The sequence below is a fragment of the Cervus canadensis genome, chromosome 14 (assembly GCF_019320065.1).
Source record: "Cervus canadensis isolate Bull #8, Minnesota chromosome 14, ASM1932006v1, whole genome shotgun sequence".
Classification (NCBI taxonomy): domain Eukaryota; kingdom Metazoa; phylum Chordata; class Mammalia; order Artiodactyla; family Cervidae; genus Cervus; species Cervus canadensis.
Window position 1 is genome coordinate 24,121,423 of NC_057399.1, and position 27,977 is coordinate 24,149,399.

At 37.8% G+C, this 27,977-nt stretch overlaps 1 protein-coding gene and 1 long non-coding RNA gene across 4 annotated transcripts in view; one reads left to right on the top strand and one right to left on the bottom strand.

Annotated features, from left to right (window-relative positions):
* The window catches only part of GDA (guanine deaminase), a 100,197-nt gene that overhangs the window by 36,041 nt on the left and 36,179 nt on the right, over nucleotides 1-27,977 (bottom strand). For all 3 annotated transcript variants that reach the window (XR_006272960.1, XM_043487028.1, XM_043487029.1), the window contains exons 2-3: nucleotides 16,133-16,221; nucleotides 3,866-4,037 (exon numbers count right to left, since the gene is read on the bottom strand). Coding sequence is in view for 2 of the 3 variants with exons in the window: in XM_043487028.1 (XP_043342963.1) it covers nucleotides 3,866-4,037; nucleotides 16,133-16,221 (261 nt within the window). In the remaining variant the exon portion in view is untranslated. The remainder of the gene's footprint in view (nucleotides 1-3,865; nucleotides 4,038-16,132; nucleotides 16,222-27,977) is intronic.
* Nucleotides 974-19,310, top strand: LOC122453162. Its single transcript, XR_006272964.1, has 3 exons — nucleotides 974-1,336; nucleotides 18,100-18,112; nucleotides 19,285-19,310. It is a non-coding gene; the product is annotated as an uncharacterized LOC122453162 (long non-coding RNA).

Genomic DNA, 27,977 nt, shown 5'->3' on the forward strand with positions numbered 1-27,977 from the left:
GGGAGATAAAGGTTCTCAAATAGAAAGGCTTCTAGTTGAGAAACTGCAGTTTCAAACTGGACTGGAACAAACTAGAGAGACTAGAAAGTTTAAGAATCGGCTTAAATTACATTTAAGGGACAGGACAAGGAGAGCCCGCAGAGGAGGCGAGGGGGGAGAGGAGGGGGAGGAAGAGAGGCAAGGAAGACTAGGAGGAGGAACACACAAAGCCACTCATATTGGTACCCACTGGGTTCAGCCAACTGTGAGTGCCTTCTGTATGTAATTTAAAAAGTAAGGAACGAATCCAGTTTTAAAATTTTACTGGATAAGCCATTTAAAATGCAGCTACTGTTCTTCACATGTTCCGTGTTTGGCTGTCCCAGGCCCCTTCCCACCCTGGTTTCTCATCAGTTTTTGAGAGGGCTCTTCCATTAATAATTGATTTTGCATTTTTCCCATTTATAAGAAGTCTAACGGGAATAACATCAAAACTGTGGCTGTGTTGCCCAACCTTTCCCCAGCTTTTAATTCTTGATAAGAATTGTCAATTCTTGAGACCAAACCTTTTGAGCTCAAAATAGATTGTGAACTTAATATGACCAAATGCTGGAGACAATGTGGAGAGAAGGGAACCCTTCTGCACTGTTGGTGGGAATGTAAATTGGTTCAGCCACCATGGAGAACAGTTTGGAGGTTCCTTAAAAAAGTAAAAATAGAGCTACCATATAACCCTGCAATCCCACTCCTGGGCATATATCCAGAGAAAAACATGGCCTGAAAAGATACATGCACCGCAATGTTCATTGCAACACTGTCTACAATAGCAAGACATGGAAGCAACCTAGACGTCTATCAACAGAGGAAGGGATAAAGAAGAGGTGGTGCATACATACAATGGAATATTACTCAGCTATTTAAAAAAAAAGAAATAATGCCATTTGCAGCTACATGGATGACCTAGAGAGTATCATACTGAGTGACATAAGTCAGACAGAGAAGGAGAAATAGCATATGACATCCCTTCTATGTGGAATCAAAAAAGAAACAATACAAATGATCTTTCTTGTAGAGACAGAAAGAGACTCAACCGACTTTGAAAACAAACTTACAGTTGCCAGGAAGGGAGGGGATAGTTAAAGAATTTGGAAAGGTCATATACATACTGCTATATTTAAAACTGATAACTAACAAAGACCTTTTGTATAGGATGTGGAAGTCTGCTCCATGTTATATGCCAGGCTGGATGGGAGTGGTGTTTGGTGGAGAATTGATACATGTGTGTATGACTGAGTTCCTTTACTGCTCACCTGAAACTACCACAACATTGTTAATCAGCTATACCCCAATACAAAATGTTTTTGGTATCCAAAAAAACATTTAAAAATAAATTTATTTTTAAAAATATTTATTTATGTATGTATTTATTTAATTGGCTGTGCTGGATTTTAGTTACGTCATTCAAACTCTTAGTTGAGGTACGTGGGATCTAGTTCTCTGACCAGGAATCAAACCTGGGCCCCCTGCATTGGTGGCTTGGAGTATTAGCCACTGGGCCACAAGGGAAATCCCTTATTTAAAAAACAAAAAAAGTTAATATGACCATGAGCTTCAAAGCCACTATCAACAGGCCCCTTATCAGATTATATAATTTCCATAAGCTAAAATAGGGGAATAGAGTGGTCCTGACCTCTTGTCTTTTTACCTTGTACTTTAATGATTTGATACCTCTTTGGAATTAACTGAATTCATCTGCTGAATTTTCAATAACCACATAGAGTAAACATATTCATTCTGTTATCCAGGAGAATGTTTGCAACCAGTTTGTCTTAGTATATTTACAAAGAATCTCATTCTCCAGTCCTTTGACTCATATTAATCTATATAATATACCAATTCCTGAACTTTCCAGTCTTTCTAGTTCATTCCAGTCCAAAGTCCAATTTGAAATTTCAATCTCTCACCCAGTTTGCAATGTTTAAAGGGAGCTATTCCAGGACTGACTTACTGGAATTTTTTTTCTCAACAATCTCAAGAGATGTTTGCTAACGTATACTTTAAATTATTTTAAGATTAAATTATCACTGTGCAAAACTCTGGGGTCTTGATTGCCTATTTATAGATCCAGGATGGTTTTCTGAAGGAGACAATAAAAAAACAAAACAAAAAATGTCTCGGTTCACGGCTACTGCCTCAGCACCCTGGTTTGGATTGCCATAGGCGATCTTCAGCCTAAGGGACAGATTCTAATTAGCAAATCTCAACTTTCTTAAGGGGATGCCCATTATACTCTCAGCTCATCCAACTCTATCAAGTCTATGGGCCTGGCTCACAATCAGAAACGGAGGATGTGTACACTGAAAATACTTGTTGAAAGTAACACCTATTTCTCCTATTTTGTACTCACTGACAGCAAATACTTTGATTTCCCTTTCTGGTTCAGTTAAAGCCAAATTTGTGACAGATTCTAACAAATGCATGGACCCCCCATAGTATACATTTTTCTTCGTTTATTTTTTTCTTTGCTGTGATTTCATGACTCATTTTCTTCTCTTGTACACAATGCAATTTTAAGATATCTCTAACCCTTTTTAGAACAATGCAAGGTAAAAATAAATTTTGAGAATAAACAGATTTGGTGTGGTTAAAACGATTCATTAACACAATGCACTAGCAACTTCCTACACAGCTTTAGTCCTTCTCAGTTTTCCTGATGTCGTGTGGATCCATGCTAAATATGTAAAATCCACAATTACACTGAATTTATAACTAAGCATGGCAAATATATAAATGACAACACTTGCTTTTACTGTTCAAGGCTTGGATGCTGCAAGATGTGGGAAACTGGCAGGAAGGCTAGGTCACTGTATAAGGCTTACTATATTATCACCATCACAACATTAAGAGAAAACGCATCAATGGGTCTAACAAAAATGCAGGAATGTTCAGGCTAAGTGTTCTACACGACAAGAGTTAGTGGTTAGATAAGATATTTGCAGCTTTAATTCTCAAATGCAGAAGTTATCTCTGGCTGCTGAATCGATTGGGCATAGGGTTGGAGTAGATAAAGGGAGCTGGTTTTCTTCAGAGAGTGAAAGGAAGGGTATTTCAGGGCCTTTAGTATATGCTGGGTTGGCCAAAAAGGTTGTTAATGTTTTTCTGTAAGATGTTATGGAAAAACCCAAATAAGCTTTTTGGCCACCCCACAGTTGGCACACACTACAGCCACTGTCCTCAGACCAAACTAGCTCCATAGTTCCCTCTAGTGGGCTAACATTCACCACATTCCCACATGCCCTGCAACAGGGGACCATCCTAGTTTCCTTCCTTTCAAAGCTACCAAAATAATGTGATATCCTTCTAATTTTAATTTTAGATTTCCCTGGATATTTCTTAAAGCAAATACATATGTTAGGCACTATTTTAAGAGCTTAACAAGTATAGACTTGCTTAATTACCATAACAATCCTAAGAAGCAGGTACTGTCATTATCTTTTTTTTTCTTTACAGATGGGGAAAGTGAGTCACAGAACTTTCCAAAGGTTACACAGCTATTCCATATGGTACCCAGAACAGCACCGTGGGTTGGCAGGGGTAAAGGAATACACGTATGCATTAAACCCAAATTTAGTAAAAAAAAAAAAAAAAAGAGTAGTGAGAAGCCAGGGGATTTGAGGATTTAGATTCAGGTGTTTCTTGGCTAGTGACTAGCTGTGTAGGTGAAGTGGTCACACACTCACGGAGCTATGAAAGAACTAAAAACACCTCTATAGTCCATGATAGTCTTAACGGCCTGTTTTTAATAACTTAAATCTGCCCCCAAGAAATGGATGTTTCTATAGATGACTGAATATAATACACCAATACTCATATGCAGGATACTTACAACAACTCTGGTATATACTTCTTCAGCAAAGTCAATGCTCTGGAATTTGTGTTCTGTAGGAAATGTGTACTTGGTCAACCATTCCAAACGTGGGAGGTCCACATTACTCCCAGCAAAGGAGTACTGAGGGGCATGGATGTGTGTGTCGACCAGCCCCGGCATGAAGAACTCACTGGAAATTAAGATAGGGAGAAAAGAATTTAATAACATCTTTAGTCATTTTCCATATCTTTAAATCATGTTTTCTCTAGGCAGTGATTTAATTGTTTATCCCACCCAGAGTAGATGCAATGAGGTGAATGTAAATTATATCATATAGAAGTCAGAAAATAAAAATGAAACTCTGCTAGGAGAGACACAGTCCTAAATTGGAATGACTTGGTGTGAAGTTAACCAAAGATGCTGCAAGGAGGAAAAAACACAGCACTGGGCAGACGCAAAGCAGTCGTTGCCCAAGAAATGTGTGAAGCTATGATTTAACCGTATGATTTTTGTTCCTAAAACTAGGGGCTGTAGAACAGAGAGCAAAAACGAAAAGAGGAAGTCAAAGCTTCCAGAGCCAGGATGAGGAATTACACACAAGTCACCGAGGATGACTGATGATGAGAGAAAGTATCCACAATTTTAGTCCAATGGTCATCTGAACCTTGGTTGACTACAAGAAATCTAGTCCTTCTCCATGTGATGTAGGGGCAACGTTCTGACATAGAAGTAGCAAGAGAATAAGGCTGGTTAGGGACGGGCAATCTGAGAAGATGAGCGTGTCAGTGGGTGAGTGGTGTAAACAGCTAAATGAAGGTACAGTTGCAGTGATATGACAACCATTCTCCCGATGCTTCTGATCACTCCCACTGTTTCACCAATCAATATTCCTATTTCTATTAACTCTTATCACAGAAAGTCCTTGAAAGGTGTTTTCAGAGACACTACCCTCAGAATTGAGGCCACCCAATGCTAATAGATACTTAAAGCTTTTCCAAAGAAATCATCCAGTTCACTGGTATCTAGTATCTAATCACATCCAAGCAGATATTTGTTAAAAGACAGGAAGCACCACCGCCACCATCACTCCAAGTAAATATTAGTTACATTTTTATATACATAAAGAACTTGAACTCAAAATTTGACATAACAAAGAATCCCTCATAGGACCAATTCAAATGTATATCATCTAATGAAAGACAAAGCCACTAGTATCTATAAATGCCTTATTTTTTTTTTAATGAAAACTATGTATGGTGGGGATGATGATAAAGATGATGGTGACAGCAGACAATGTTTACTAAAATTGGACATGTACTGGGCACTGGGTACATCATATTCTAAATATCTCATTTGTGGAAGGCAGTTTATTATAGGGGTTACATATACACATTCTTGACTAAGACTGCCTGATTTTTTGTTTTGTTTTGTTTTCAACAGACTGCCTGATATTGAATTTAGGCCCCACCGTAAAATGGAAGTGGTATATTCAACATATTATTTAACCTTTCTGTGACTCAGTTTCCCCATATAAAATGGAGATAGTAGTTTCACAATAGGGCTGTTGTGAGGATTGAGTTAGCATTTGTAAACACAGTGCCTCGGTAATGGAAAGCACCAAAAAAAGTAGTTGTGAAGATGATGTAATACTCACAACAAACACATGAAGTAGTACTGTAATCCCCAGCCACAAAAGAGTAAACCTAAAGCTAGGGAAATTTAAATAGCTAGAAAAAAGTAATCATTCAACTTCAGCTCTGGAGCCTAGATTCAAGCCCAGGCAGTAGCCTCCATAGTCTTGGTCACCACCCTCAGAATTTTTCATTCACTCTGGAAACGAAAAGCAGTGACAATCTACAAGTATGTCAAGAAGGCAGTGTGCAATGAGTCTACAATGTGGGGGCATGCATAGCGGGAGAAGGAAACATAGATTCCTCTCCGGTATTAGTCACTGTGCTCACCAGGACACTTTAGTCCTTGGGGCTGAAGGGCTCACCATAAAATGGAATGTCTGTGTGACTTCTTCATGTAGTTGAACTGTCCAATCAAATATTTCCCAAGTATCTATTCTATTTAAGAAACTCTGCTAAGCATCGAGTCCAAAGAAAAATAGGACATTTTCTTATCCTCAAAGAGACTATAATTTATTTGAGGAGATTAGGGATGAGTGAAGACATCTGTGTGTGTGTGTGTGTGTGTGTGTGTGTGTGTGTGTGTGCATTTGTGTGAGTGTATAAAAGAGAGGGAGGACAAACATAAAAAGATAGAGACCAAGACAGAGAGATAGAAGGAGCAATTTCACTCCTGGTAATTTACCCAAGTGAAATAAATCATATGTTTACAAGAAAGACTGTATAAGACTGTTGATATGGTTTTTATTTATACTAGTCTCAAATTGGGAACAATCCAAATACCACCAGAAAATAGATAAACTGGGATATTAGTACAACCAAATACTATTTGGCAATGAAAAAGATTGAACTACTAATATATACAACAATATGAGTGAATCTCAAAAACATTATTTTGAATGGAAGAATCCAGACACAAGAGTACATATTGAGTTATTACATTTACATAATGTTCAAAAAGTCATCAATATGACAGAAATCACACAGTAGCTGCTGATGAGGGGCTAGAGAGTGACTGGAAGAGCATAAGGGAACTTTCTAGGATGATAAGAATGTTTTGTGTCTTGATTGGTGTCTGAAAAATATATATTTGTCAAAATGTATCAAATTGTATAACTATCTAGGCACTTTATTATATAAAAATGTTTCCTAAAAAAACAGTTACAAAAAGTTTTTAAAGAAAAGGATTTGAATGCTCAATTTAGTGAATTAATGTATATTTGTTACTCTGCAGCTAGGAGGGAGGGAATCATGAGAATACTTGATCCTCTGTTTTTTATTTTCTTTGGCAGAACTGTGACATATTGAACCCTGGGTTCAGGAAGATAAATCTGGTGGTGACAGGCATGCATGGAGACACCCTTTCAATCTGTCAAGCATGAGAGCATTTCTGAATAAAGGAAAAGTATAAGTATGTGGGAGAGAACTTGATCTTTTATTAGCTCTAGGTAGTAGAGGAGAGGAAAGAGTCAAAGAGAGTAGGTTTTTGAGCATGTGAGGCTGAACATATGACATAAAGTACAGAGAGAAAGTCCATTATGAGGGAGGGGCAATGTCATACTAAGCCTACAAAGTATGACCTCCAAGTTTCCAAAAAACGATTGAACACATGGGATAAGAGGTCACAGAGTTATAAATGGGATTCATATCTGACAGTCTCCCCTGATTAGGTAGCCCTAGAAGTTGGTGGTATAAGAGATTTCTGTAGAAAAAAGAACAAAACTAAAACTAAGCCTTGAGCAGTACCCTCCACTTAAAAGAGTAAGATTGAGGAAGAGAAGGTCATGCTCAATCTAGGCACAATCACTGTCAGGAAGACAGAGACCCATGATAGAGAGGTGTCAAGGATGGCAATGAAGGGAAGGACAGTGACCTCTGTCAAAAACTGCAAGAGTCAGTACGCTGAGAGAGCACTCATTTCCATACAGTGATTGGGGAGACACCTGATTTCATGTAGGCAAGCACTTTATTACCTAAGTACTCACCCAGTCCAAATATGTCTTACTTACTGTCCTAGGTGCTGACGAGAGAGCCATGAATACGAAAGACAAGTGGAGACAGAAATGACTGGGCAAAAACTATTCGGTAGTGAAGGTTAGAATGGTAATATAGGGGAAGAGTGAAAGTCACTTTTGTTTTCCACTAGGAGAAACCTGAGCATGTTATGAAGATAGCAGAGATGGAAGAAGGACATAAGGCAGGGGACAATGTCTTCAGAGGCAACAGGGAGTGAGGATTTGTCATATCAAAAGTTTAACTTTCGTCCAGAAAACCTAACAATCCTTTTTTAGGAAACAAAGTATTATGAAATGCTTATTAATAGAAACATTCACCTAATCAAAGTTAGAGTCCAAGATTAATACAGAAAGCAGTACATGCAGGAATGTGGGCTGTCAGGGCTGCATTGAGATAAGCAGTCATTGAGCCTAGCTACTCACTTTACAGAAAGAACAAAAGGAAGTTTGAGGATAGCGATCTCATTAGTGGCCCAGCCAGGCTTAGAACTCAGTTCTCCACTCAAGACATCACTTGTAGCTAAACTGTCATCATCAAAAGTCAAACTGGAGGAAAGCAGAGGGGTTTGGAGGCTGAAGCAGGATAAGATGACAAAGCTTTCCTTTTTCATCCTATTATACTCTTCCACTTCCTTCTTTTCACTTTACTTAATCACTATCCTAATTTTCTTATAAAAATCTCAACTTTCCCCTGATAAAAACCATCAACTTCACATTCTAAATCTGGAGTGCTGGCTAGGCCTGATCAGAACCTGAGGAAAAAGAACAATATGTGCTCCTATGTACATTTATCAGAACATTCACCTGTCTTTTAATCAACTGGAAAATGCTAGTAAAAGCCCTACCCTACAATCAAGACACATGACTCTCTATTTAAAAGTCTGAGTTACCCAATCTGTCTGCCCTCACACAGTTTACTACCCTCATCAACATGCCCTGCAGGGGATATGATGATTTCAAGGGCCTGGGAACCTCAGGCTGTTTGAAAACCACTCTTTTGCTGCACACACAAAAAATGCAAGGGTATGATATAACCAACAACATCTTGTACATATTAAAAATTTTTATATTTGTTCATTGTGGGGTTTTTGCATTAATTTTTATTTTTTAAAATACTGCAGTGCACTATTATTTATCTTAATTACTAAGTTTTTTGCCCTCTCCGCCCTTAAATTCCTGTGTTCAAGGTGAATGCCTCACTTGCCTCACCCTAATCCTGGCTCTGCCACATCTGTCTGGTCCATGGTCGCAGTCTGATCCACTCCTATCAAAGCACTGCTGAGTGCTCCAGTTATAATTTTCATTAAAAAAAATCCACACCAGGCTAATTTAATTTTTTTCTTCCCTTGTCACTTTTCTATGTATAGTACATATAGGTCTCCTGGAATGTGCATTTGTTAGATGGATTTAACTCCAACAGCAGCCTTGTAAAGAGGGAACAAGAGGATATAAAATCCACAGATGCATTCACCTCGATCCACGTCCTCCAGACACTCCACCATCCTCTCATTTTCCCAACCTCCATCTCATCCACTCCCAAAGCTTCTTCTGATCCTTCACGATAAAGGCATGCAAGAAGGTGACTTATAAATGTCAATTGTTCCTCAACGTATATCCTGATGAAAATGCTCCAAGAGGAAGCAGATGGTAACAACAGAGGTGGAATGATTTCCATGACCACTGATTCATCCGCATGCCTATTGGCTGCATACTTCTAAGCCCATGAGAGGCAGCAGGGAGAGAAAAGGAGGTAAGAGATGTGAGTATAAATGTAAAGTGCAACAAAACTTTAGGGCCAGTCCCCCAACTCTCTGGACTGTCACCAGCATCTCTGCCTCAAAGCCTTAGGGGGAACACAATTCACAGATGTGCTGCAGTGGATGAGGTGTCTACACCATCTAGGACAATCCTTTGCTAACAGCCCAGGAGACAAGCTCAAAGAGGGCAAGTGCCTGCTTTCCATCTAACAGCTTCAAAGCTGAAGGGTGAGGATTCATGCCAGGTGTTCTGATTCCTAATTCAGTGTTCTCACTACATTATTCTAAACCCTAAAAGTGTGTGTAGAATGAAAACTATTTGGTTGACTTTGGAACTTTTATTGACTTTGGAAACATACTTGGCCTAAACCCAGACATAATCTTTGAATTTAAAAATAGTATTCCCATTTTTTTAAATTTATTTATTTTAATTGGAGGCTAATTACTTTACAATATTGTAGTGGTTTTTGCCATACATTCACATGAATCAGCCATGGGTGTACATGTGTTCCCCATCCTGAACCCCCCTCCCACATCCCTCCCCATCCCATCTCTCACAGTCATCCCAGTGCACCAGCCCTGAGCACCCTGTCTCATGCATCAAACCTGGACTGGCGATCTATTTCACATACGGTAATATATATGTTACAATGCCAGTCTCTCAAATCATCCCACCCTTGCCTTCTCCCACAGAGTCCAAAAGTCTGTTCTTTACATCTGTGTCTCTCTTGCTGTCTCGCATATAGGGTCATTGTTACCATCTTTCTAAATTCCATATATATGCATTAGTATGCTGTATTGGTGTTTTTCTTTCTCACTTACTTCGCTCTGTATAATAGGCTCCAGTTTCATCCACCTCATTAGAACTGATTCAAATGCATTCTTTTTAATAGCTGAGTAATATTCCATTGTGTATATGTACCACAGCTTTCTTATCCATTCGTCTGCCTATGGAAACCTAGGTTACTTCCATGTCCCAGCTATTGTAAACAGTGCTGCGATGAACATTGGGGTACACATGTCTCTTTCAATTCTGTTTTCCTTGGGATGTATGCCCAGCAGTGGGATTGCTGGGTCATATGGCAGTTCTATTTCCAGTTTTTTAAGGAATCTCCACACTGTTCTTCATAGTGGCTGTACTAGTTTGCATTCCCACAAACAGTGTAAGAGGGTTCCCTTTTCTCCGCACCCTCTCCAGCATTTATTGTTTGTAGACTTTTTGATAGCAGCCATTCTGACTGGCGTGAGATGTATCTCATTGGGTTTTGATTTGCATTTCTCTGATAATGAGTGATGTTGAGCATCTATTCATGTGTTTGTTAGCCATCTGTATGTCTTCTTTGGAGAAATGTCTGTTTAGTTCTTTGGCCCATTTTTTTTGATTGTGTCGTTTATTTTTCTGGAATTGAGCTGCATGAGCTGCTTGTATATTTTTGAGATTAATTCCTTGTCAGTTGCTTCATTTGCTATTATTTTCTCCCATTCTGAAGGCTCTCTTTTCATCTTGCTTATACTTTCCTTCATTTGATTATTTTTGCTTTTATTTCCATTACTCTGGGAGGTGGGTCATAGAGGATCCTGCTGTGATTTATGTCAGAGAGTATTTTGCCTATGTTTTCGACTAGGAGTTTTATAGTTTCTCGTCTTACATTTAGATCTTTAATCCATTTTTAGTTTATTTTTGTGTATGGCATAAGAAAATGTTCAAGATTCACTCTTTTACAAGTGGTTGACCAGTTTTCCCAGCACCACTTGTTAAAGAGATTGTCTTTTCTCCATTGTATATTCTTGTCTCCTTTGTCAAAGACAAGGTGTCCATAGGTGCGTGGATTTATCTCTGGGCTTTCTATTCTGTTCCATTGATCTATATTTCTGTCTTTGTGCCAGTACCATACTGTCTTGATGACTGTAGCTTTGTAGTACAGTCTGAAGTCAGGCAGATTGATTTCTCCAGTTCCATTCTTCTTTCTCCAGATTGCTTTGGCTATTTGAGGTTTTTTGTATTTCCATACAAATTGTGAAATTATTTGTTCTAGTTCTCTGAAAAATTCTATTGGTAGCTTGATAGGGATTGCATTGAATCTACAGATTGCTTTGAGTAGTATACTCATTTTCACCAAATTGATTCTTCCAATCCATGAATATGGTATAATTCTCCATCTATTTGTGTCATCTTTGATTTCTTTCATGAGTGTTTTATAGTTTTCTATATATAGGTCTTTTTTTCTTGAGGTATATTTATTCCTAAGTGTTTTATTCTTTTTGTTGCAATGGTGAATGGGATTGTTTCCTTAATTCCTCTGTTTTCTCATTGTTAGTGTATAGGAATGCAGGGGATTTCTGTGTGTTAATTTTATATCCTGAAACTTTACTATATTCATTGATTAGCTCTAGTAATTTTCTGGTGGAGTCTTTAGGGTTTTCTATATAGAGGATATTGTCATCTGCAAACAGTGAGAGTTTTACTTCTTTTCCAATCTGGATTCCTTTTATTTCTTTTTCTGCTCTGATTGCTGTGGCCAACACTTCCAAAACTATGTTGAATAGTAGTGGTGAGAGTGGGGACCCTTGTCTTATTCCTGACTTTAGGGGAAATGCTTTAAACTTTTCACCATTGAGGATAATGTTTGCTGTGGGTTTATCATATATAGTTTTTATTATGTTGAGGTATGTTCCTTCTATGCCTGCTTTCTGGAGTGTTTTTATCATAAATGGATGTTGAATTTTGTCAAAGGCTTTCTCTGCATCATATGGCTTTTATCTTTCAATTTGTTAATGTGGTGTATTACATTGATTGAATTGCAAATATTGAAAAAACCTTGCATCCCCAGATAAAGCCCACTTGGTCATGATGTATGATGTTTTTAATATGTTGTTGGATTCTGTTTGCTAGAATTTTGTTAAGTATTTTTGCATCTATGTTCATCAGTGATATTGGCCTGTAGTTTTCTTTTTTGTGGCATCTTTGTCTGGTTTTGGTATTAGAGTGATGGTGGCCTCACAGAATGAGTTTGGAAGTCTACCTTCCTCTGCAATTTTCTGGAAGAGTTTGAGTAAGATAGGTGTTAACTCTTCTCTAAATTTTTGGTAGAATTCAGCTGTGAAGCCATCTGGTCCTGGGCTTTTGTTTGTTGGAAGATTTCTGATTACAGTTTCAATTTCTGTGCTTGTGATGGGTCTGTTAAGATTTTCTATTTCTTCCTGGTTCAGTTTTGGAAAGTTATAGTTTTCTAAGAATTTGTCCATTTCTTCCAAATTGTCCATTTTATTGGCATATAGTTGTGATAGTAGTCTCTTATGATCCTTTGTATTTCTGTGTTGTCTGTTGTGATTTCTCCATTTTCATTTCTAATTTTGTTTATTTGATTCTTCTCCCTGTTTTTCCTGATGAGTCTGGCTAATGGTTTGTCTATTTTATTTTTCTTCTCAAAGAACCAGCTTTCAGCTTTCTTGATTTTGGCTCTGGCCCCTTTTGTTTCTTTTTCATTTATTTCTGCCCTAATTTTGTATTATTTCTTTCCTTCTACTAAACCTGGAGCTCTTCATCTCTTCTTTTTCTAGTTGCTTTAGGTGTAGAGTTAGGTTATTTATTTGATTTTTCACTTGTTTCTTGAGGTAAGCTTGTATTGCTATGAACCTTCCCCTTAGCACTACTTTTACTGAATCCCATAGGGTTTGGGTTGTTGTGTTTTCATTTTCATTTGTTTCTATGCATATTTTGATTTCTTTTTTGATTTCTTTATTTCTTCTGTGATTTGTTGGTTATTCAGAAGCATGTTGTTTAGCCTCCATATGTTTGTATTTTTAATAGTTTTTTTTCCTGTAGTTGACATCTAATCTTACTGCATTGTGATCAGAAAAGAAGCTTGAAATGATTTCAATTTTTTCGAATTCACCAAAGCTAGATTTATGGCCCAGGATGTGATCTATACTGGAGAAGGTTCCATGTGCACTTGAGAAAAAGGTGAAGTTGATTGTTTTGGGGTGAAATGTCCTATAGATATCAATTAGGTCTAACTGGTCCATTGTATCATTTAAAGTTTCTGTTTCCTTGTTAATTTTCTGTTTAGTTGATCTATCCATAGGTGTGAGTGGGGTATTAAAGTCTCCTACTATTATTGTGTTACTGTTAATTTCCCCTTTCATACTTGTGATCAATTGTCTTACATATTGCAGTGCTCCTATGTTGGGTGCATATATATTTATAATTGTTATATGTTCTTCTTGGATTGAGCCTTTGATCATTATGTAGTGTCCTTCTTTGTTCTTTTCATGGCCTTTATTTCAAAGTCTATTTTATCTGATATGAGTATCACTACTCCTGCTTTCTTTTGTTCTCCATTTACATGAAATATCTTTTTCAAGCCCTTCACTTTCAGTCTGTATGTGTCCTTTGGTTTGAGGTGGGTCTCTTGTAGACAGTGTATATAGGGGTCTTGTTTTTGTATCCATTCAGCCAGTCTTTGTCTTTTGGTTGGGGCATTCAGCCCATTTACATTTAAAGTAATTATTGATAGGTATGATCCAATTGCCATTTACTTTGTTCTTTTGGGTTCGAGTTTATAAACCTTTCCCGTGTTTCCTGTCTAGAGAAGATCCTTTAGCATCTGTTGAAAAGTTGGTTTGGTGGTGCTGAATTCTCTCAGCTTTTGCTTGTCTGTAAAGCTTTTGATTTCTCCTTCATATCTGAATGAGATCCTTGCTGGGTACAGTAATCTGGGTTGTAGGTTTTTCTCTTTCATCACTTTAAGTATGTCCTGCCATTCCCTTCTGGCCTGAAGAGTTTCTATTGAAAGATCAGCTATTATCCTTATGGGAATCCCCTTGTGTGTTATTTGTTCTTTTTCCCTTGCTGCTTTTAATATTTTCTCTTTGTGTTTGATCTTTGTTGATTTGATTACTATGTGTCTTGGGGTGCTTTGCCTTAGGTTTATCCTTTTGGGGACTCTCTGGGTTTCTTGGACTGGGGTGGCTATTTCCTTCCCCATTTTAGAGAAGTTTTCAACTATTATCTCCTCAAGTATTTTCTCATGGCCTTTCTTTTTGTCTTCTTCTTCTGGGACTCCTATGATTCGAATGTTGGGGCGTTTCACATTGTACCAGAGGTCTCTGAGGTTGTCCTCATTTCTTTTCATTCTTTATTACTCTCTGCTTCATATATTTCCACCATTCTATCTTCTACCTCAGTTATCCTATCTTCTGCCTTCATTATACTACTGTTGGTTCCCTCCAGAGTGTTTTTGATTTCATTTATTGCATTATTCATTATATATTCACTCTTTTTTATTTCTTCTAGGTCCTTGTTAAACATTTCTTTCATCTTCTCAATCCTTGTCTCCAGGCTATTTATCTGTAACTCCATTTTGTTTTCAAGATTTTGGATCATTTTTACTATCATAATTCTGAATTCTTTTTCAGGTAGACTCCCTATTTCCTCCTCTTTTTTGGTTTGGTTGGCATTTATCATGTTCCTTTACCTGCTCAATACTTCTCTGCCTTTTCATCTTGTTTAGATTGCTGTGTTTGGGGTGGTCTTTCTGTATGCTGGAAGTTTGTGATTCCTCTTTATTGTGGCGCTTCCTCCCTGTGGGTGGGGTTGGATGAATGGCTTATCAAGGTTTCCTGGTTTGGGTATATGCCCATTTCTATAAGATAAATCACCCAGTCTATAAAGAGGGTGGTCCAATCACAGGAAACGCATCTGGTACAAATGGTTTTGTTGTTTAGTTGCTAAGTTGTATCCGACACTTTGCGACCCCCATGGACTGTAGCTCTCCAGGCTCTCCTATCCATGGGGTTCTCAGGAAAGAATACTGGAGTGTGTTGCCATTTCCTTCTCCAGGGGATCTTCCCAGATCAGGGATCGAACCCATGCCTCCTGCATTGGCAGGTGGATCCTTTACCACTGAGCCACCTGGGAAGCCCTATACCTCTAAAGTAGTTGAAACATAAAATCATAGCTTAAATGATCTTTTGGAGATAGGTCTATATAGTCAAAGCTATGGTTTTTCCAGTAGTCATGTATGGATGTGAGAATTGGACTATAGAGAAGGCTGAGTGCCAAAGAATTGATGCTTTTAAGCTGTGGTGCTGGAGAAGATCTCGAGAGTCTCTTGGATTGCAATGAGATCAAACCAGTCAATCCTAAAGGAAATCAACCCTAAATATACATTGGAAGGACTGATGCTGAAGCTGAAGCTCCAATAATTTGGCCACCTGATGTGAAACACTGACTCATTGGAAAAGATGCTAATGCTCAGAAAGACTGAAGGCAGGAGGAGAAGGGGATGACAGAGGATGAGATGGTTGGATGCCATCACCAACTCAATGGACATGAGTTAGAGCAAACTCTGGGAGATGGTGAGGAACAGGGAGGCCTGGTGTGCTACAGTCCAAGGGATCACAAAGAGTTGGACATTACTGAGAGTTTGAGTAACAACTTCCTTATAAATGCTGTCAGAGTTTTTCCTCCCTAAACCTCCCCTCACCTCCCACTAGTTTATCTCTATCATGCTCCCTAATTACTTCCTTTACAGAAGACATCACTGTCATGCTTACCTATCTGTGCACTTGTTTATGCTCTCTCTTCGCCATGGGCCATAAACCCAGTAAGGACCAATACTCTGTATATCATTTTCACCTCCAGATCCTATTCTTGCATGTAATAAATACAATAAATATTTGCTGAAGAAGTAAATGAATGATGGCAGCCTCTAGTTCTCAAAGTTTCCATCTTTCAGCTCCATGTTCTCTAGTTACCTTCTCTTGCCCAGTTCATACTCAAAAAAAGAGAAAGACCTCTCTGTCTCTCAAGACAGGTTCTTAGCATTTGAGACTAGTTAATAGCATCAAGTAAAAGAGAAGAAGTTAACTCTGACTTACTGGTGGCTCAGTTCTCTTATTTCACACGGCTTGAAGCACCATTCTTTGGCCAGCTTTTCTTGTTGGGATGCTTCTTCCAAAAACAGTATCTTTAAAAGAAAGAAAGAAAGAAAAGAAATCATAAATGAATGAACCATAGCCATTTGTTATTAAATATCTAAATTTTTCAAGGGACTATACCATAGCTGAACTAATTTTAAAGGGTATTTGACACCAAATGGGATACAGATTAGGGGTAAAGACAGAGATTTGTCTTTGCTTGTCCAAAGAAATAAACTGTGTGAAATTTCTCCTTTTCTGCCATTCTATAGATATAAGTAAGACTTCAAAAATTCTAATTTGAAGATATAGGGTATTAAAAATGGATAATTGATGTCTATTTCCACCCCCTACCCCGAAATGATTAAGGGAAACAATTGTTTACAGAAAGCACCTCAGTGCTGATGAATGAGAGATTTTTGTCAGGCTATTATAGGGAACCCAAGCCCAGAGCACAACAGGAGTACATTGTAGGGCAGTTTATTAACACTGGCTATAACTGCACGTGATAACTGCCTGACAACGGAGTCTCAGCATGAACTATGTTGATGTTCTGATGCTAGACATCCATTGTAAAGAGGTCTGCCATATTTTCTAGTATTGTGCATGAAACACTAACAGAATGATCTCTCACGTGGGGCTTATGAGTCCATGTGCAATAGGTGAGAAACCTTGGATGGGTCTCAATCCCTCTTGGTCTGGTTTTCCTACCTGCAAACTGAGGCTAATATCAGTACATACTTCACAAAGTGACTGTGAATATCAAATATTCTTAATTTTAATTAAGAAGTAGCACATCCCTGGAACACGTTAAATGCTAAATATGTTATTTTCTACTGTTTATTCTTTTTAAGTAGAGTGTGACTGTTTTCTCTACAAAAGTGGATTGTAAAGCAAGAAAGGAAATGGAAAAATGAAATATATGTGAACAAAATGAACTGTTGTATGCAATAAACATTATTTTGAAATATATTCACATTAGTGAAAATAAATGTTTCATAGAACATGCAATATTGAAAATACCTATATAAAATGTATCTAATCAATTAGAAGCAAGACAATATTGTGCAGGAAAGTTTGTGGAATAAGAAATAAAATAAATACTGACTTCTCTATTCTTTGATGATATCTTTTTATAAAAAATAGGGATTTTTTATCAGAAGAGAAAATGAAAAATGTAATTCCTACAAATAAGAAAAAGTAAATTGATTCCAAAATTATTTTTGAATAAATCAAAGCAGATATAAAGTTAATTAAAAATCACAAAAACAGAACTTATTAATATATCCCAGAGCTGATCTACCATTTACCATTACCAAAAAAAAGGGAGGGAGGGAGCAAGAAAATATTTGTAAAGTACTACATTCATATATGTGAAACAAATACTTTTCAGGAAAATAAAAATGATCAAAATTTATTCTGGAGATATAGGAAAACTGAATGAACCAGTAATTCTGTGAGAAACTAAGGAAGTTTTACTAACCGTTTAGGAAAGCTCGTGGTTCAGAACCATGCTGTCTAATAGAAATAAAAATGCCTGTCACAAATGTAAGCCACACTTATAAATTTAAGTTTTCTAATACCTACACTAAAAGCATAAAAGTATAAAACAGTAAAATTAATTTTAATGACATGTTTTATTTATCAATATAGGTGGCCATGGTAAAAGATTATCATGTCAACATAAAATCAACATACAAGTTTTTTATTTTACTTTTTTTCATATTTAGTCTTTAAAATCCAAGATATGTTTTATATTTAAAATATATTTCAATCTGGTTGATAAATTTTCATTAGAAATACTTCATCTGTATATTTTGACTTTACATAATCTACAAAACATAGACTCATAACCAGGTTGTCCTTAAAAGACTGCAACACTGAAGATAAGTATCAATTTTTAATGAGAAATTAAATTTAAAATAAAGATAAAATTTAAAAGTTCAGTTCCTTGGTCATATTAACCACATTTCAGGTGCGTATTACACCATATTAGATAGCACACATTCAGAGAATTTTATGACAAAGTTCTTCACAGCTTACAAAGAGCAGATAATGTCTGTGCTAAGAGTTCCAGAGCATGGAAAACAATGGACACCTCTTTATTTCTACAACTCTACCACAATCCTCATACTAAGACCTGACAATACACACACATATACATAAAAACAGATACACAGAGAATGAAAATTATTATAACCCAATGCCTCTGTAATATAATTATTAAATAAATAATAATAATACAGATGCAAGGGGCTTCCCTGGTGGAGAATTCACAACAGAAGAACTATACAAAAAAGGTCTTAATGATCCAGATAACCATGATGGTGTGGTCACTCAGCTAGAGTCAGACATCCTGGAGTGTGAAGCCAAGTAGGCTCTAGGAAGCATTACTATAGACAAAGCTAGGGCAGGTGATAGCATTCCAGCTGGGCTATTTAAAATCTTAAAAACTGATATTGTTGTAGTGCTACACTCAGTATGTCAGCAAATTTGGAAAACTCGGCAATGGCCACAGGACTGGAAAAGGTCAGTTTTCATTCTAATTCAAAGAAGGGCAATGCCAAAGAATGTTCAAACTACCACATAATTGTGTTCATTTCATATGCTAGCAAGGTAATGCTCAAAATCTTTCAAGCTAGGCTTCAGCAGTACTTGAATCAAGAACTTCCAGATGTATAAGCTGGATTTAGAAAAGGCAAAGGAACTAGAGATCAAATTGCCAAAAGTCATTAGATCATAGAGAAAGCAAGAGAATTCTAGAAAAGCATCTACTTCTGCTTCATTGACTATGCAAAGGCCTCTGACTGTGTGCATCACAACAAATTGGAAACTTCTTAAAGAGTTCGGAATACGAGACCACTTTACCTGTCTCCTGAGAAACCTGTATGTAGTTCAAGAAGTAACAGTTAGAACTGGATATGGAACAATGGACTGATTCCAAATTGGGAAAGAAGTACATCAAGGCTGTATATTGTCACCCTGCTTATTTAACTTCTATGTAGAGTACATCAGGCAAAGTGCTCAGCTGGATGACTTACAAACCGGAATCCAGATTACGGGGGGAAATATCAACAACCTCAAATATGCAGATGATACCACTCCAATGGCAGAAAGCAAAGAGAAACTGAAGAGCCTCTTAATGAAGGTGAAAGATAGAGTAATAAAAGAGCTGGTTTAAAACTCAACATTCAAAAAACTAAGATTGTGGTATCTGGTCCCATTACTTCATGGCAAATAGAAAGGGGAAGTAGGGGAAAATGTGGAAACAGTGACAGATTTTATTTTCTTGGGCTCCAAAATCACTGCAGATGGTACTGTAGCCATGAAATTAAAAGATGCTTGCTCCTTGGAAGAAAAGCTATGACAAACCTAGACAGCATATTAAAAAGCAGAGACATCACTTTGCCAACAAAGGTCCATGTAGTTAAAGCTATGGCTTTTCCAGCGGTCATGTACGGATGTGAGAGTTGGACCATTAAAATGGCTGAATGCCAAAGAATTGATGCTTTCAAATTGTGGTACTAGAGAAGACTCCTGAGAGTCCCTTGGACAGCAAGAAGATCAAACCAGTCAATCCTAAAGGAAATCAATCCTGATTATTCACTGGAAGGACTGAAGTTGAAACTTCCATACTTTGGCCACCTGATGCAAAGTGCTGACTCATTGGAAAAGACCCTGATGCTGAGAAAGAGTGAAGGCAGAAGGAGAAGGGGGTGGCAGAGGATGAGATGGTTAGATAGCATCATCAATTCAGTGGACATGAATCTGAGCAAACTCCGGGAGACAGTGAAAGACAGGGAAGCCAGGTGTGCTGCGGTCCATGGGGTCACAAAGAGTCAGACATGACTTAGTAACTGAACAACAACAGATGCAAAAATAATCCCAATGATATACTGACAATAAAAAGCAAAAATATGTTAAAATAACAATTCAGCATGTGTGCAGTATGTAAGCCTCAATTACTTCACCAAGCAAGATACATCCTCAGTGAACTTATAGCTGATGTTAAATAGTTATGCAAGGGCCCTACTCCTCAGAGACCATCGGAATAAATCCTCCTGCCTTCTTTTCTGTTTCCTTCTGCTGCTGCTAAGTCACTTCAAGTCGTGTCTGACTCTGTGTGAACCCAGAGACGGCAGCCCACCAGGCTCCCCCGTCCCTGGGATTCTCCAGGCAAGAACACTGGAGTGGGTTGCCATTTCCTTCTCCAATGCATGAAAGTGAGAAGTGAAAGTGAAGTCGCTCAGTCATGTCCGACTCTTCGCGACCCCATGGACTGCAGCCTACCAGGCTCCTCCGTCCATGGGATTCTCCAGGCAAGAGTACTGAAGTGGGGTGCCATTGCCTTCTCCATCTGTTTCCTTCAGTCAACATGAAAACTTGAATCCACCTACTTCTCAAATACACAGCAGGGACCCCGATCTACACCATTGTCTTCACAAAGCTCTGTACTACTACCTGGTTCCTGACCTGCTCCCACCACTCTCCACTCCACTATGACCTCTTGTTGCCCATCCATAATAGCAAATTCCCCTGTGTCTTCAATATCTCCTCTGAGTTTCTCCCTCCTGATAACTGGGGCTCTTCTCTGAGGACATGGCCTCCCCTACACTTCTCAAATGGCAAGTATTCATATATCAGGGTCTGGCAGTGAGTTTCCATACCCACGATGGCCATTTCTAAACCACGTTTCCTGCAGCTTTTTGCAAACCTACAAAGCTCCTTTAAGACCTGCTTCTTTTGGCTTTCAAAGCATTCTTCCTCTCCTGTTTCTTCTACTTTACCAGCCCTTCTTTCATTGTTCCCATCTGTTAATGCCTGCCCCACACTCTTTCTGTCCACTGCAAGCCCTGCCTTCACTCCTTATCATATCAACATGGACAATCCTTTCAAGATCATAGGACTTATTTCCATGAACTCATTTTCAGTGATCTGTTTATGAACACACGAAGTTTATGAACTTCACATCATGGCTACAGCTTGGGCATTTTCATAACCTAAAAATGCTCTACCTCTAAAACCACAGAATCACACAACTGACCACCATTTCCTCTTTTTCCTGTCTGACATTTCAGCTATTCCAAACAATCACCCACCTTAAAAAGCCTTCCCTTCCCTTTCTCCTCTCTACTTCCCCCAGTCCATCAACCATCTTCTTTTGCCATTTTCCTTGTCCAATTTGGATTCTGCTGCTGCTACTGCTGCTAAGTCACTTCAGTCGTGTCTGACTCTGTGCGACCCCATCCCTGGGATTCTCCAGGCAAGAACACTGGAGTGGGTTGCCATTTCCTTCTCCAATGCATAAAAGTGAAAAGTGAAAGTGAAGTCGCTCAGTCATGCCCGAATCTTCGCGACCCCATGGACTGCAGCCTACCAGGCTCCTCCATCCATGGGATTCTCCAGGCAAGAGTACTGGAGTGGGGTGCCATTGCCTTCTCCGAATTTGGATTCTACCAGGTATTATTTTATATTTCTTATATCTTTTAGTTGACACACATATAGTAAATTTTTAACCCTGACTACAACCAGCCCTACTTCTCTGGGCTGCATTTGAGGCGTCAAGCAGCACTGAAGCAAGCACACCACACAGTGGATGGAATATCCATCATTATCAGGCTTGAAGGTGCTCCAACCAATGTCTGCACCTTGCTCCCTATGACATTTCTCTAGCCCTGTCTTTACTGTCAATAAAACTGACTGCAGGCCTAAGTGCTTATCCACTGATAGGTTATTATAAGTATTTTTTGGTAATAGATTAATACACAGTTTTTTAATAGAATAACTCAAAAGGAGTTCAAAGAATTGAGGGCTATTGGTACAACAAAACCCCTCCCATCTTCTTGATTTATGTGAAAATGTTTCTTGGCACTTACATCTAGAAAAATGAAAAAATAAGAAAAACATGGATGCTGCTTCTGTTTAATTCTACCAACAAGTAACAGTCATCCATAGATACGTTATGTAGTTGGAAGAAAAAAACAGCCTTTTTGTACTTTTACATTTAACAAATTACTTTTCAAAATGTGTGATATACTTTTAAAATTTTCCTTATGGTCCCAAGCAATTTTAAATATTTAAATTTATGCACAGAAATTTTATTGCAATGGTTGATCAATAAAAGACTTAAAAGTGTAAAACTATACTGTATTAGCACAAACTGTAAGGAAAGGAGAATAGAATTAGTAATTCTAGAAGAAAAAGGGTCTATATAGCAATTCAGATTATTAATAAGGAGCTAATTCATGATTTTTAGAGAAAGATTAAGGTAGATATCAAATCACTATGTTTTGATTCCATCAGACATATTTTAAAAAGTAATAGCATAGCTTAATTTTAACATGTATATATCTACAACTTGCTAAAAATTATAAGCTTTATATGTTTCAAAATTTAATAAAAACTATATGTATTAACTTTTAAAAAATGCAAAAGCATATAGGTTTTTTTTCAAAAGTCTTTTGGAGGCATATTAGTAGAAAAAACCATGAAGAGCATTTCTCTAGTCAACTCATGTTCCAGCCCTCCACCATGATAATTTAAAATCTCTCTCTCTTCAAACTTCTTACTCTCCTTACCCCAAAATATATTTATCAAACATTTGCAATAGTTAAAAAATGCAAATAATTTCAAAGTTGGTCAAATAAGGGATTGGTTAAATATGACTAACCTGCAGCAATTAAAAGTATCAGTGAACATGTACTTATTGAGTTATTCCAATACAATCTTAAGATTTTTTTTTTTTAAAAATGCAAGTTACTAGATAACATATGATAACAATTTTTTTATAAGAATAGTGTGTGTGTGTAAGTCAGTGCTATGATGAAAAATAAAGCAAAGTAAGTGGATAAAGTATGATGTGTGATGAGATGCTCTCTGAAATATGATGTTTGAGCACAGGTTTGCATGAAGGGAGTAAATCACTTACATATTCTTAGAAGAACATTCCAAGCAGAGGGAACAGCCAGTACAAGGACCCTGAATATATATAGTTGAGTTAAATTTAAATTAGATGTTTACCCTGTTTGGAAACACCAGGAAGACAAGTAAGAACACAGTATAAAGACTAGAAGAAAGAGTGGTGGAAAAAAAAAAAAAATCAGATAGAGGAAGTAGCAAGGGGCTGTGGAGGTCACGGCCTTGAGATTTGCTTTTAGGAAACCTCTAAAAATATTTTGGAAAATGAATGTGGAAAACTTATAAAATCATTGACATTGCCTGTATGGGGCAATGGCCCTATCGTCCTGATGTTACCTGGGCTTATGTGGCCATTCACATCACTGATTCAGATCATTCACCAAGAGTGCCTATTAAGGCTCATGGCCTTCCTCTTCATAGGCCTAAGTCTAGGTGGGCTGTCAAGCAGATACATAAGTCATTAAAACCCAAGTTTCATAAAATCATTGATGGTGCCAATGGGGCAGGAACCTTCTCATCCGACCCCTTGTTTTCCAAATGAGAATACTGCATCCCTTTTGTTAAGCAAACTCCAAGTGCACTCTTACTGGAAACAGGGACTATTTAGGATGAATAATAATGAGAATGTCAGAAATACTAAAGCCAAAAGCAGATGAGTAATGACTGTCAGCTAATGAAAAGAATCTGTGCAAGATAGAGGCTTCAAACACCAGATGGCAAATGTGGGCAAGAGGCTTGTTGCTATGGAACAGAGTAAATCCCTCTTTGAGCCATTGTGAAATAGCTTGGCCATCTAACAAAATAAGGTAATGTATATTGTATCACAAAATCCACTCTTAGGCATGTTAATGGGAGACAAAAAGCAGATAAAAATGTGAGATCTCAGAGATTTCTGAAGCTTTTGGACAGAGATGAAAATTGCCGTATTAGCTCAATTCACATTAAAATGATTAATGGAAAAGAAAGATGAAGTGGCATTGCCTTTAAGAAAAAATGTCAGCCTATAAAGGTAGAAACAAGGGAATTTGTGTTATGAATCACCAAAGGATAGCATGAAGGACTTAGATCTTCAGGTACAGTATTCTCATTTTACAGATGAGTAAACAGACCAGGATATGTGACTTGTTCAGAGTCACCAGACAAGGCAGGAGAATCTCCTGGACTTGACCCATCTTTCCCGAGATTCTTCCAGACCTCTACGACTGCTTTGTAGGGTACGGAGTTAGAGAAGGCGAGGTTCAGAACGAGAACGAGACCAGCACTTTACAGGAACAGATCACCTTTAATGAAGCGAGAGGGGCAGCAGTCAGATTAGTGAGCTGCTGCACTTATCTAAGAGTAAGTATATATAGGCATGTATGTGGAAAGTTACTGTCTTAAGGGGGCCTGTTCTCCTCCAAGGTTGTTCGGAGTAGTTATCTCTTAAACGGCTGGGGCAAGGAATTTTGGAGATCGGCCAGAGGCTGGACCAGCTGGGAGCTGGGCTTAATCAACCTAACGTCCATTTTTTTTAATTTGGGTGAGAGAGTTTTTTGTTTTGCATAGAATGGTGGGGAGGGCCTGGAAGGGAATTTTAACTCCAGGCAATTTTGAGCCATGTAACTTTCCTTCACTGCTTCTCTAATATAGTATAAACCAGGAGTCAGCACACTTTCTATAATAGGCCAAACAGTAAATATTTTAGACTTTGTGGACTGTATTGTTTCTGTTTTAACTAGTTAACCCCATCACTGTAGAGCCAAATCAGCCATAGACAAGATATACACAAATAGGTATGGCTTTGTTCCAATAAAACGTCACTTACAGAAAATGAAATTTACATTTTACATAATTTTCACTTGTTATAAACTATTCTTACTTTTTAAAACCATTTAAAAATGTAAAAATGGGCAATCTAAATAAAAATTTCTCCAAAGACATATAAGTGGACAATAGGCACATGAAAAGATGCTCACCATCACTAATTATTAGAGAAATGCAAATCAAAACTACAATGAGGTACCACCTCACACCAGTCAGAATGGCCATCATCAAAATGGCTACAAAGAACTAATGCTGGAGAGTGTGGGGAGAAAAGAGAACACTGTTGGTGGGGATATAAATTGGTATAGCCACTATGGAAAACAGTGTGGAGGCACCTTAAAAAACTAAAAATAGAGCTACTACGTGACCTAGAAGTTCTACTCCTAGGCATATATCCAAACAAAACTATAATTTGAAAAGATACACACAGCTCTATGTTCATAGCAGCACTATTTACAATAGCCAGGACATGGAAGCAACCTAAATGTCCATTTACAGATGAACAGATGAAGATGTGGTACATATATACTATGGAATAAGACTCAGTCATAAAAAGACTGAAATAACACAACTGCAGCCTCATGAATGGACCTAGAGATTATCATATCAAGTGAAGTAAGTCAGAAAGAGAAAGACAAATACTCTATGATATCACTTACATGTGGAATCTAAAATACAACACAAATGAACTTATTTTTGAAACAGAAACAGACTCACAGACATAGAAAATAAACTTATGGTTACTAAGGGGGAAAGGGGGAGGGATAGGGATAAATTAGGGACTTAGGATTAAAAGATACAAACTACTATATATAAAATAAACAACAAGGTCCTACTGCATAGCACAGGGAACTATGTTCAATATCCTGTAATAAACCATAATGAAGAAGAATATGAAAAAAAAGTGTGTATACATATGTAATCAGTTTCATATACATTATATATTCAGTTTCATATATATATACACTATATCACTTTGCTATACACCATAAACTAACACATTGTAAATCAACTATACTTCAATAAAAGTAAATAAATTTTTTAAAAAATGTAAAACCCATACTCAATTCATTGGCTATATAAAATCAGATGAGCAGGATTTGACCTGTGGGACACAGATTGCCAGCTTCTGATGTAGACTCCTAAAAAGACTCATGCAAATTAAAATTGTATAATTTGAAAACCATCCCAGTGGTTTTACACTAGTATTTCTAAGAAGCTTTATCTTCAATTGGCAATAACTTTTAATGATTTTTCCTTTAATTTCAGAGCCTGGTTTTTGTGTGTGTGTGCTAAGTTGCACAGTCATGTCTGACTCTGTGACCCCATGGACTGTAGCCCAAGAGGTTCCTGTGTCCATGAGATTTTCCCAGCAAGAATACTGGAGTGGGTTGCAATTTCCTACTCCAGTGGAGAAACTCTTGGAAAAGTACCAATTTTGGCTGCCCTATAAGCCCCATGTACATAGAAAACATGCACTTTTTGACAGATGAAAAAATAACTTTAGTAATTTTTCTAAACTCTACTTAAGACATCACTAATGATTCGTTGATACTTAGTAATTGTTTAATTGGGAGAAAAAGCAACATATTGGATTGGCCAAAAAGTTTGGGTTTTCCATAATATCTTATGGAAAAATGCAAACTTTCTGGCCAACCCAATAATAAAAATATTTAAATGCACTTACCGTGTGCAAGACACTACCCTATATACTTTACACATATCAACTCTCTTAAACCTCACCAGAACCCTATGAGGCAGGTACTGTTACTAGCCCCATTTTACAGGTGAGAAAATTGAGGCACAGAGATATTAAGTTCTTTGCCCAAGATTACATAGCTGGTAGGTGGTAAATGTGAATCACAGTCAGAAATTGACTGTGAACCAGTCAGCCTCAAGGTAAGAGCAATTAAATGCTATGCGATATATATTTTTAAAACTTTCACACAAAAATAGAACACCTCTCCCATTTCCTTTCTTTTTCTTTATAAAATATTTTGTAGTCTTTCCTCTTTCTTTCCTTCCCTTATTGTAGTCCAGGCTGGTGGGCCTGCTAGGGCCAGGAATATGGAGGCAGCTGGGGCTCAGGGGATAATCAGGACTGAGAAGGCTAACAGGGTCAAGGCAACTGGAACTGGAGAAGCACAGAGTCAAAAAGTCAGGTTAAGTGGACAGAGATGTGGCTAAAGAGATAGCCATCATGGTGATTACACATGAGGGTACTAAGTAGGTATGTAAATACATTGTGAATAATGACAGCCAGGCTTCTCAGAAAAGAGTTTCAAAAATGGAAAAAGGAGAGGCTAAAACAAACTCTTCTTAAGTGAACAATGCAAATAAACAGAGGAATACAATAAAATGGGAAAGACTAGAGATCTCTTTGGGCTGCCAAGGTGGCTCAGTGGTAAAGAATCCACCTGCCAATGCAGGAGATGCAGGTTCAATCCCTGGGTCAGGAAGATCCCCTGGAGTAGGAAATGGCAACCCACTCTAGTATTCTTGCCTGGGAAATTCCAGGACAAAGAAGCCTGGCGGGCTACAACCCATGGGGTCACTAAGAGTCAGACATGACTGAGCATGCATGCACGCACACACACACACAGAGGGATCTCTTTAAGAAAACTGGAGATACCAAGGGAAACTTTCAATCAAAGCTAGGTACATTAAAGGACAAAAAATGGCAAGGACCTAATAGAAGCAGAACAGATTACAAAAACGTGACAAGAATACACAGAATAACTGTACAAAAAAGCTCTTAATGACCCAGGTAACCATGATGGTGTGGTTATTCACCTAGAAACAGACATTCTGGAGTCTGAAGTCAAGTGGTCCTTATGAAGCATTACTATGAACAAAGCTAGTGGAGGTGATAGAATTTCAGCTGAGCTATTTCAGATCCTAAAAGATGATGCTGTTAAAGTGCTGCATGTATTATGCCAGCATATTTGGAAAACTCGGCAGTGGCCACAGGACTGGAAAAGGTCAGTTTTCATTCCAATCCAAAGAAAGGCAATGACAAAGAATGTTCAAATTACCATACAATTGCACTCATTTCACATGCCAGCAAGATTATGCACAAAATCCT